Source organism: Arachis ipaensis, chromosome B1 (assembly GCF_059453495.1).
Source record: "Arachis ipaensis isolate K30076 ecotype BB chromosome B1, ASM5945349v1, whole genome shotgun sequence".
NCBI lineage: Eukaryota > Viridiplantae > Streptophyta > Magnoliopsida > Fabales > Fabaceae > Arachis > Arachis ipaensis.
In genome coordinates this window covers 140067738-140080250 of record NC_142436.1, presented here as the reverse complement: position 1 = coordinate 140080250, position 12513 = coordinate 140067738, and the positions used below count along the sequence as shown (strand labels likewise).

General features: G+C 34.7%; 1 protein-coding gene across 1 annotated transcript; it reads right to left on the bottom strand.

The window, feature by feature from the left end:
* Positions 1–5202: 5202 nt before the first annotated feature.
* On the bottom strand, positions 5203–6318 carry LOC107636596 (uncharacterized). The gene has a single exon (XM_016340098.3). The coding sequence runs from the start codon at positions 6109–6111 to the stop codon at positions 5449–5451; it is 663 nt and encodes a 220-aa protein (XP_016195584.1). The 5' UTR covers positions 6112–6318; the 3' UTR covers positions 5203–5448.
* Between the last annotated feature and the right edge of the window lie 6195 nt (positions 6319–12513).

Here is a 12513-nt window from a genome sequence, read left to right as displayed (position 1 = left end):
TATTAATATTTTTTATCATATAAAAAATTAAATTAAATAAACAGTAATATATAAAATAATATTAAATTAAATAAATAAATAATACCTAATTTTAGAATGAGAAACAAAACATATTTTTATAATGAAAAACAAAACAGCAAGCATGGTGATTTTTGTTAGATAACTTTTTTTTTGTTAGATGCGTTGTCAAGTCAATAAAGACTCATTCTAAAAATTATTATGCAATAAAAGCATAACCTTTTTTTTGTTAAATGTGTTGTGAAGCCAATAAAGGCCCACTCTAAAAATTATTATACAATAAAAGCATGAGATATGATTTAAATTTGGGTATCCTAAATTATAGTAAAATATTTAAGCCAACTAAATTATTCTTTATTTTTTTTAAAATTATTACTAATTTTTTTATAAAAAATTTTGGAGACATGGCCCCATTGCCATAAAACAAGCACAAAATTGATAGTTTACGAGACTAAATTAAAGTCTAAAATGTTTATTTTATGATAGTATCTGAGATGTAAGCATTTATGCACGTTTAGAAAATAAAATAGATTATAAAAGATGGGTATCACAAACATTTAGTATCTTACTTTACGAAAATAGAAGATGAAGTGATTATATTTTAAAAATTTTAATTATTTAAATACATCTTGTTCTATTTAATACAAGCTTCCAAATCTTATAAAAAGATATTCTCAACATAAACAAGAGTACACACATAAAAAAAATGAAGAATTGAAGATTAAAAAGTTTAGCTAATAAAAAAAATTTTAAGTATTCTTTATGTTGTTGGGTATTTTTGTAATTTTATAAAATTCATCACTTCTTATCAATTTTCATTTAATTTTTTGATGTACTTTATGTTAAGATACAATACCAAACAATCATATTGATTTACTCCATTCTCATGCCATAAAACAAGCATAAAACTGATGATTCATGAGACTAAATTAAAGTCTAAAATGTTTACTTTCTAATAGTATCTGAGATATAAACATTTATACATGTTTAGAAAATAAAATAGATTATAAAATGTGGGTGTCACGAACATTCAAAATCTTATTTTACAAAAATAGAAGATAAAGTGATCATATCTTAAAAATTTTAATTATTTAAATGTATCTTGTTCTATTTAATACAAGCTTTCATATTCTAAAAAAAAGATATACTCAGCATGAAAAAAAATACACACATTAAAAAAAAAAGAATTGAAGATTAAAAAGTTTAGATAATAAAAAAAAATTAAGTCTTATTTATGTTGTTGAGTATTCTTGTAATTTTATAAAATTAATCGCTTCTTATCAATTTTCATTTAATTCTTTGATGTACTTTATGTTTAGATACAATACAAAACAATCATCTTGATTTACTCCATTCTCACGCCATAAAACAAGCACACAAATATTTAAGACCTTGGCCTACTACATCCATCATGGCTCAAAATAAATGAATGTGATCCAAGCTCTAGAAGCAGAATATTAATTGAAGGTCCATCAAGATATGCAACTCATGCCATATGTTACTGCAAAAAATATCATTATTCATTAAGCATTGTATTAGAGCTTAATACAGAAAATTTAATTACTTTAGTGTAAGGATTGATTATTCATATCCTTAGGAGATTTGTTCCTACATGCAATGCAATGATTCATGGCTTTATTAATAACTGAGAAAGTAGACAACCCCATGCCAGGTACGGTCCTTTTTTATCATCATTGAGTGCAACCAACCAAAATAACATTTGTCATCACTCACTTACACTTCGTATCCTCTGCCATTTTATTACCACTACACAATTTTGGAACCTTGTCTTTTACAAAATACTAATTAGTATAATTACTATTTTCTCGTTCTTAAATTAATAGTCTCTTTCAGTTTTTTGTTCATTGAAAAAACTAAGATTTTGAAAGAAAAAAATTTATCTAAATACATCAACTTTTTAATAAACCAAAATAGTATAATTTTGGTGTTCCTATTTTACCTCACAAGTAAATTGTTTAGAGAGTCTAGTGTCAAGTAATTTATGCCCTTTGAATTTCGGAACAACATTGTCCTTTGACAGTTGACACAGTGATATCTTTTTCGGATAAGATAGAAATTTACAAAAAAAAGCCTAAAGAAAGTTTAAAAATCCAGCGCTGACCCTATGCAAGCAAATGTTATATAACGAGAAACAAATCTATGATAACGTGTAAAGGATTTTTGGTTGAAATCCTTCCAAACCCTTGTCAAATTTGAGAGCAAGTTATCTATCATATGTGGCAATATTTTAGAGGTACAATTTTATATAAATGGGACCGCGTCTATTAGTCCTGAGAGAAAAAATTAGGAATTTTTTTTAAGAGAAATTTGTAGTGATTAACAACTTTTAGTAATTTTTGTCATCATTTAGTTAGTACATATATTAAATTGTCTTTAATAAATAAATTTTATTAATTTATGTATGTAAATTTTAAAAAATATAAATATAAAATGTATTTATTTATGTGTAATTGTGTATAGAATTTTGATAAATATAAATACAAAGTATATATTTTTATGTGTAAAACGTGTATAAATATGAGTATAAATTACTGTTAGTTGAGTGTTGGCCAAAAATAATAATATTTACTGAGAATGTAGCATTGTTCTTTTTTTTTTTAATTCGTTAATCTTTAAATTTTTATTATTTTATTGGTTGATTGCTTGTTTAAATTTTTATTTTTTATGATTCATATATAACTGTAGGCTTCATTTCATATGCTTAGGTCCCCTAGTGGTAAATTACTTAAAAAAATGAAAAAAAGGTATTAAGTTGAAGGAGGTGGAATTGACAAAATTGACTTAAGAGAAACAATGAATGTGGTTAGTCTTTAAGATGGAAGGCAAGCCAGTCAAAGATATGGACGCATGGTTAGGCTTATGCTTAGAAAAGCTCATGTTAAAGTCATAATATCACACATTCACACGCATAACGTGAGACCATATAGATTGAAAATTTAGTCCTCCTAAAAAGGTACTAGCTAAAAAAAATCAATGACAACAAAAGCTCAGATTGTTACTTAATTAATGCAATTTTTTATTTTTGTCTTCATTATTGGGAGTCATCTCCAAGTAGGATTAGCTCGTATTATATGACCGACTTCCAACGATGCAAACGCTGGAAAATTTTGACGTCTAGCATGGTCCTGCCACAAATGTGTTAGTTCATTGGAGCGAGCTCATAAGGTTTTTTCGTCCACACAGTAACACCAAATCAATTAAGAAAAAATAAGAACCACACTCCAATTTCAGCGGAGCCTATTACACTATTTAGTTCTCTCTGATTCATATATGTGGAAATTGACAGGCCACACATCCCACGTATTCAACTTCCAACTTTCATGTTCAATCAAAACTTTTTCAATCTTTTCTCAAGCAATATGCAGAATATATTAGGAAATGCAAAATAACCCTAGTTAATGAATGAATACGTTATAATAACAACAATTTATAATGCGACTATATTACATATACATTAAAATTAACTGCTAAAATTAACTACTAAATAATATATATTTATATATAATATAGTGACTAATTTTAGTGATTAATTTTAATGTATAAATAATATTTTTATTTATAATAGAACATTCATATACATAGAATCTCCACAAATATACTATTAAAAAAATAGTTAAAAACTAACAAATTTTATCATTTTTAGTTATTAATTTAATTTTTTTTAATTTAATAATTAAAAATAATAAATTATGCTAATTTTCTAAGGTTCTGATCCTAATCCTTAAAAACGATATATATCCAAAAAGTGGCTAATAACTATCTCTAACGAACGAACTATGATGAGTGAAATATTTAAATATTTAATGCGAGGCTTCTGAAGAAGATATTTCTAAAGAGAATTATATAATTTTTTTTTATTGTCCTTGCGCCGCCATCAAGCATAACCATTAAGAGGAATTTCGTCACTAATTAATATTACAACAAAAGTTGTAGTAGTGACAAACAAGCATGAGGAATGCTCCCTTATTGCCAAATGTGGCATAACGTAGTTTACAACAATTGGTGGCGAAATAATTTTGTTTAAAACAATATTTATCTACAACTATAACTAATCCATTTGCTTCCAACCATACAAATATACACATGGTGCCAAAATAGCCAAGGCATGCTTAATCAACATGGGATTAAATTATATTAAAAAAAACACACACACACAATATACCCACCATTCATTTGAAGAAAACATCTAGTTTCTTCATTACCCTAATTAAACACCGCCATGGAGAAAACACAAAATAAAGAGAACCTAGAGAACACCGTAAAAAGGAATTTGGAGTGAAGTGGGGAGAGAGAGCATTTTTTCTGCGCCTTTTGCTTTAATCGAAGCCACTGCTTTCGCCGACCTCGTTCTTGGCGACACCCACCCATCCCCATCTATACTTTCATTTTCTATTTTCTATTCCATTTACTTATCAGATTATTTAACTATTATAATGATACTCCATAATCACGTTTACGGTCACCAAGTACATACTATTATCGCGTTAGTATTATAGTTTAATCTGGAGGCATTTTTTCGGATAACCACTGTATAATATAATAATTGAAATAAAATTGATGTGCAGGGCATGCAGTTTGAAAGAATTAAATTGGACCACTATATATTTTTTTTTCCTGAAAGGTGTTTCGTCATCACCGGCAACTGCAGCATTGACATAATCGACACACCGCCCAATTACTTTGATGCCATACAAACATGCCCAACGGTGCTCTCACAGCACCTTTCCATTTCATTCCAACAACGAAACGACGTCGTTTAGTGGACAACCTTACAACATTCGAACATGTTTTGCTCACACTTTCCTAATGCCTGCTACACTACTAGCCAGTAGCCACTAAAATATTAATACTTAGCAGTATTACTAAGAGGTTAATTTATAAAAAAGAAAATAAAACATATTCAGTTAGAAATGGTATCAAATTTACTAACTACAGTCGTAGATAGGAAAATGAAATGAAAGCTCCGTTGAATTAAAGGGTGAAAGAAAATAAAAGAAATTCGTTCAACAATAACAAACAGAGAACTATAAAAGACATTCTCGATTGAAGTGGCCTACAAAGCATCAATCAATCAATCAATCAGCAGACATAACAATCAATGATCCGATCATCTCAGAAACAACAAAACCCAAAAAGGGAAGAAATGTGTATGATGAGAACAAATTGAAACCACAGAATAGTAGGTTGATGATTAAGTATGAACTAATTGTGATTGTAACAAAAGTAATCACCTAGAGCAAACAAAAACCAGACTACTATGTCTTTTTGTACATCGAAGGGGGTAGTGATTAACAATAATAATGTACAAAAATAGATAAATAAAGGAAAAAAAAGAAAGGGCAAGGACTAATTAAACCCACCTTTAATTTGCTCTATTCATGTTCCTTTTATTTGATTGTCTACTACTCACTACTGCCCCTGACCCCAACCACCCCAAATCTTGTCTCCAATGAAACTCACTAACCTCCTAACTGGACCTTTCTCCTCACCACCTTCAACCCCAACATCACCGCCGCCGTCATCAGCTTCATCGTCAACACGACCAGCCCCGCCACTTTTACTACTCTCCGCCGCAGATTCCATGGGTTCATCAGATACCAGCGCCAACTGCTCGGGCTTGCTCTTACAAGGACCCTTCTTGTTCCTCTTGTCTTTCTTCTTGTTCTTCGGGGACTTGTTATTGCTCTCTAACCAGGCCTCATAGGCGTCGATAATTTCATGTATGCGTCGTTGATTAGGAGAGTTGTCCCACCTTTCCCAGTAAATCTTGTAGCAAATGAAGCAGCCGCAGTTATACAGAGGCGGATGGTTACCCTCCACAACCACCTTCTGGCTGTTGCCGTTATTGGTGGTGGTGGTGGTGGTGGTGGTGGTGGTGCGGCGAGGTTTGGGGTTGGAGGAAGAGGGGCTAGAGGAAAAGGGGCATGTTAGGAGATAAGCAAGGACTTCTAAATCTTGAGGAGAAAGAGCGACGGTGAGAGTGAGGATGGCGGGTGGCAAGAAGGCGAGGTGGTGGTCTGATATTACCGGCGGCGAGGGATGCACCGTTCCTTTACGATAGAGCTTCTTCATGTTTTCTTGGTTTTCGGTCAACTTGAAGTTGTTCAGCCTCGACAGTTCCAAGAGCTGAAGATTAAAAAAAAAAGGAAAAGAAAAGACTTTGGAGTTTGAAGGGTAGATGAGGTTTTATTCTGATTCTGTGTAGAGAAGAGGGAGAAAGAGAGAAATAAATGGGTGGGAAGAGAGAGAGAGAGAGGGAAATGAAGAGATGCTATTGCAATCGGTATCTGAGAGTATTATAGTAATAGTAATATTAATTAATGTGTTGTGGTAATTAATGTAATATAATGAAATTGTTAATGGAGTATACATTGGGAAGGGGTAGTGCTCACGTGTGATGCGGTTCTTCATCACTTCCTGCTCCTCTGCTATACCTGCCACTCGATACTTATTTTTTAAAAGAAAAAATTATCAAACTATTAGTGAAATTTACAAATACTAATAAAAATATTTATAAATTAAGAAAATTAACATTGTATTTATAAAAAATGAGTTTCGTATAATGAAGGGTTAAGTATGATTTTTGTTTTTAATGTAGAGATCGAAAATTTATTTTGTTTTTGGCCTTTTTTTCGCTACAAAATAGTCTCAAAGATTTCAGTTTGTTTTAAAATCATCTTTTTTACTAATTTTTTATTTTTATTACCAAATTACTCCTAACTAAAAAAATTTAAAAAAAAAAGAAAAAAAAGAAAGAGACGAGGGAGGGAGAAAGAGAATCAAGGGGTGGTTGTTTCCAGTGAAGAGAGAGGAGGAGAAAGGTTGCTGCTCCACGCTGCCGCCGTTGCTCCTCGCCACCGCCGTTGCTTCTTTCTTCCTCAGCACATACACTAACGGCAAGAGAGGAGAGAGCAGAGGGAGAGAGAAAGAGAAGAGATGAACGAAGCCCTCTACAGCGCCCTCCTCGTGGCGATTTGTAGCCCGCCAACACCGCATCCCTGTTCACCGCCGTAGCCCCTCCTCCCTCACCACCGCCGCAACCCTTCCCCTCTGTTTCAATTTTTTATTCCTTTTTTCTTTAATTTTTCAAATTTAAAGGATTCCATTGTTGTTGTTGTTGTTGATACTTCTGGTTGCTTCTGTTTATTCCTTTTATTCCATTGTTGTTGTTCATGCTTTGGTTACTTCTGCTTCTGTCTGCTTCTGTTTTTGCTTCTGCTTTTAGTTCTATTTTTGTTATTGCTCTGATTTCATTATCTATTATTATTGTTTTTGTTGTTTTCTGATTGTTGTTGTTTGATTGTTGTTATTTTGCTTCTGGTTTCTATTTTTGCCTGCTTCTATTTCTGCGTTTGCACTTCTGCTTCTGCTTCTGGTTAATGTTGAGGAAGAAGATTGAGGAAGAAGAGGAGAGGGGGGGTATTTTCGTCCGAAGGACGATTTTAAAATTAAGTTAAACCTTTGGGACCATTTTGAAGCGAAAAAAAGGCCGATGACGAAATAAATTTTCGACCTCTACATTAGGGACCAAAATCGTACTTAACCCTATAATAAAATTATTTAAATCTTAATTTTTTGTTTATTTTTTAATAAAATTTCTAAACTACTCCACCCTCAACTTCAACTCCACCGCCATAAATCTCTCATTTTCTACTCAACTCCATCGGCTTTTCTCTGGCATTTTCCATTGCACTCAAATCTCTCATTCCCACGGCCTTCCTCATCGCGCTCACAGCCTTCATTTTCTACTCCCGCTTTATCGTCTCCATGCTCCTCCTCAACTATCTCGGAGACCTCTAGCTCACCGCAGAGCATCACCCACCCTCTCAAGCAAGCCTCCCTCGATGGCTCCCTCCTCCGCCTCTACGTTGCCGGTGTTGCCGCTAGCTCCACCGCCTCCAATCTCTTCATCCTCCTCTTTGGTCTTGATGACAAAGCGAAAGTAATAGGAAGCCTCCTCGATGGCAACATCAGCGTCGGATCGAACAAGAGCTCCAAGACGTAGCTGGAGATGTGAGGCAGACAGCGGAGCTTTTTTCCAGCGACGGCTACAATACCGACACCAAATTGAATGCTGATGCTGCGCTTTCGGGACAGACAAAATGATCCTTTATAATGGGAGCTCTAGATAGTAACACAACAGAGGATTGTAGCATTAAGATTAATAACAAAATCAACCAATATTAATGAAGAATTAGAGAAAAAACTATAAAGGAATAGTTTTTTATCGTTTCAATTATTTTTCTTTGTTTTTTTTCTTAATTTGAAAGGCTTTCTTTGTGTGAAGGGATGTGGTAAAAAAATGAGAAAGAGCTCACCATACTAGGTTTTTCTGTTAGAAACTAATTGAGGTCCTCCATCATCATCACTACTATTGATTTTAGCCTGGTCTATTGTAGGAATAGTTTTGGACTTCATGACAAGAATTTTAAAGCTGCAGGTTGAATTATGAAAGGTTAAAAAAGTGACTTGAGATTAAGGGTAGAGTAGTTTAAAAATTTTATTAAAAAAATAACAAAAAATTAGGGTTTGAATATTTTTATCATACGAAACCCATATTCAACGAGTATAGTATTAATTTTTTTATTAGTTTATGGGTATTTTTCTGAACGTTTGTAAATTTCACTAATATTTTTGATAGTTTTTCTTTTTTAAAAAAAATTTTAGCTAATGACATGTGTACGTTAAACTTATCTTTTATATATTGTTTTATAAAAAGTTTCTTTTTTAATTAATAGCATCTGATGTAATCTAAATAAAATAGGAAAATTTTCAAGTATGTCGTCATATCGGTGTTTCAGTGATTTTTAACCGTTGATCTTAATTATAAAAAATATATAAAATATATATAATTAAGATCAACGGTTAAAAATCACTGATACACCGGTATGACGATACACTTGAAAATATTCCAATAAAATAACGTGTGTACTATTTAAAAATGACATGTTAGAGTTAACAAATAAAATTGTAAGTTATGTGTTTTAATTTAAAAAAAAAAAACATATATAGTTCATTTGAACATAAAAAAAATTATAGTTAACTTAATTAGTATATTATTGTTTTTAGCCTTAATTATGCATACAAAACATGATAAAATAAAAACTAAAATTTATTTAATTTATAAAAATATAATATTTCTTACTTAATAAAAAATATTTTAAAATAAATCCTCTTTTAGCTAAAATTAATATCTATTAACACTAATAGTGTAAGTAATTATACCAAATTTTATTTATTGATTTTGTAAAGTATTTATGGTATAGATTTATTCCATAAACACACATATTCTCTTATCTCAATATTAATTATTTGCTTAAACATATCAAATATATTTTTTTAATATTAACTTGATAGTTTATTTTTCTATATCTTACGCAAGAGATTAAATTTAATTTAAGGGTAAATGGCATTATTAAGCCAGCTTGCATCATAATTTACGTGATTAAGCCAAACGAAAAAATGAGAAATGGATCAACTAAAAGCATGTCTCTATATAATTTGAATCAAACCTATTTGTTCATACCTTGGGTCGAGCTATGCGACCCGGGCTGATTGAAGACAAAAGCGACTGACTTCTTCAGGTTGGGTCGCCCCGACCTCTCCTTTAAAGAGTTCGGCCAAATCGCTATAAGAGGCCCAAGCAGGCCCAAACAAAGGGACACAGCCCAATCTAAAGGTAGCCAAAGCCTAGAAAGATAAAGGCGGTTCCCCTTAAAGATAAGATGATTTCACTCAAAGATAAGATAAGATAACTAACTTATCTCAAAGAAAGGTCACTCTCCGCTACTATAAATAGACTAGAGCATCCAGGTATAACTCATACTCTGATTCTACACAAAATACCTGCTCAAAGCCCATGCTAACTTAAGCATCGGAGTCTCTTGCAGGTACCACCACCCTCCGGTGATCAAGGATCAGCAGCACCACCAGATTCAACAAGTCGGACACGACAGCTCCGGCCACCGTAGCAGATCTCATCCGAGATCGACCTTCAGTTTCAGGTAACCCTCGGAACATTGGCGCCGTTGCCGGGGACCTGGAAGTCATTCCATCATCATGGCAGACAACCTTGACAACGACCACAACTCTGATTTGGAAAACAAAACGCCGCATAAGAACGCGAACATCACACCAAAAGATACATCTCAACCAAATGGAGATAAGCATTCGCCAAATACAAAAATCCTGGATGCCCTACAAGCTCAACAGGATCGTCTCAAACAGCTCAAAAAAGAGGCTGAGCATTAACGAGAAGCCGAGAGGGACCTCCGAAGAGAAACTAGACGACGCCGAGAGCTAGAGAACAAGCTCTTAAAGCTCGAGGCTGATCTCAAGGCTAAAACCGTTCAGTCCAATTACGATGATAGCTCCGACAAGGACCAAGATTCCTTCACCAAAGAGATCATGAAAGCTAAAGTTCAAAGGATTTTAAAGCTCCCGACATGACCTCATACGACGGTACCTCTGATCCAAGCCATCATCTCAGCAATTTCAGAAGCAGAATGTATCTCACTGATGCCTCGGACGCTATTCGATGCAAAGCCTTTCCGACTACCCTAACAAAGACAGCAATAAAGTGGTTCGACAGTTTACCTCCTAGATCCATCACAAGTTTTGACGACTTAGCCAAATTCCTTGCCAGATTCTCCATCTAGAAGGACAAAGCCAAACACGTCCCAAGCCTATTAGGGATCAAGCAAGGAGATCGGGAAAGTCTTCATAACTACATGGAAAGATTCAACAAAGCGTGTCTGGACATACAAAGTCTGCTAATAGAAGCAGCCATCATGGGTCTCATCAATGACCTGCAAGAAGGACCTTTTAGTCACTCCATATAAAAAAAGCACCCAACATCTCTGAACGAGGTACAAGAACGGGCAAAAAAGTATATTAACATGGAGGAGAATTCTCAATTAGGAGAATTCTCGATTAGAAGAAATCTCAAAACCTGGATTCTCCTACCCCTCTCGGGACAAGGATAAAGAGTCTAAGAAAAAAGAAGATCAACTCAGTGAGAAGCCTAGAAAATACCACAATTACACCCCTCTTCGGGTGTCTCTTGTGGATGTTTACTGAGAAATATGCAACATTGAGAAAATTTCACCACCCCGCCCAATCAAAAACAAAAAAGGAGGGGAAAGTCGGGCAGAGTAATGCGAATACCACCAAATTTACGGACATCCTACTAACGAGTGCTTCGACCTAAAAAATGTCATAGAGAAATTGGCAAGAGAAGGGCAACTAGATCGGTACTTAGCAAACAAAGTGGATGAACCAAGAAAAAGAAGAAGGGATGAAGAGGTCGGACAGGTTGAACGACCACCCCACACTCCCGAGAGACATGTTCAAATGATAAATGGAGGATTCGCAGGAGGAAAGGTCTCTAAATCATCTCGCAAAAGACACCTTAAAGAGGTATATTGTTCATACCCTGGGTCGAGCTATCCGACTTGGGATGATTGGCGACAAAACGACCGACCTCTTCAGGTCAGGCTATCCGACCTCTTCTCAAAGAGGTCGGCCAAATCGACAGGAAAGCCCAATAAAGGTCCCAAATAGAGGAACACGACCCAAATCCACAGGCCGTCCAAGCCTATAGAGATAAGGGCGGTTCCCTTGAAGATAAGCTGACCTCAACTCAAAGATAAAGATAAGATAAGATAACTAACTTATCTTATCTAGAAAAGGTCACTCTACAACCACTATAAATACACTGGAGCACCCAGGTATAACTCATACTCTGATTCTACAACAAACCTGCTTAATACCCGTGCTAACTTAAGCATCAGAGTCTCTTGAAGGTACCCCCCACCCTCCGGTGATCAAAGATCAGAAGTGAAGCCAGTCCAACAAGACGGACACAACAACTCCGGCCGCCACCAGCCAGCCGGACACGTCATCTCCGACCAGTACAGAAGATCTCATCCGAGATCGGCCTACAGTTTCAGGTAACCCTCGGAACATTGGCGCCGTTGTCGGGGAACCTGGAAGTCATCCCATCATTATGGCAGACGACCATGACAACAACCATGATTCAGATCTAGAGGACAGAACGCCGCACAAAAATGCGGACGCTACACCAAAAGATACTCCGGAATCTAACGGAGACAAAAACTCATCACATCCGGGAGTAATAGAAGCACTTCAAGATCGTCTAAAGCAACTTGAAAAAGAAAGCCAGCATCAACGAGAAGTTGGCAAGGATCTACAAAGAGAGGTAAGGAGACGTCGAGAGCTAGAAGATAAAATCCTACAACTCGAAGTCAATCTCAAAGAAAAGGCTACCCGAACCACCCCTGAGGACAATTCACGCAAAGATCAAGATCCATTCACTAGGGACATCATGAAAACTAAAATTCCTAAGGATTTCAAACTCCTGGATATGACTCTGTATGATGGCACTACAGATCCCAACCATCACCTCAGCAACTTCAGAAGCAGAATGTACCTCACCGACGCCTCGGACGCTGT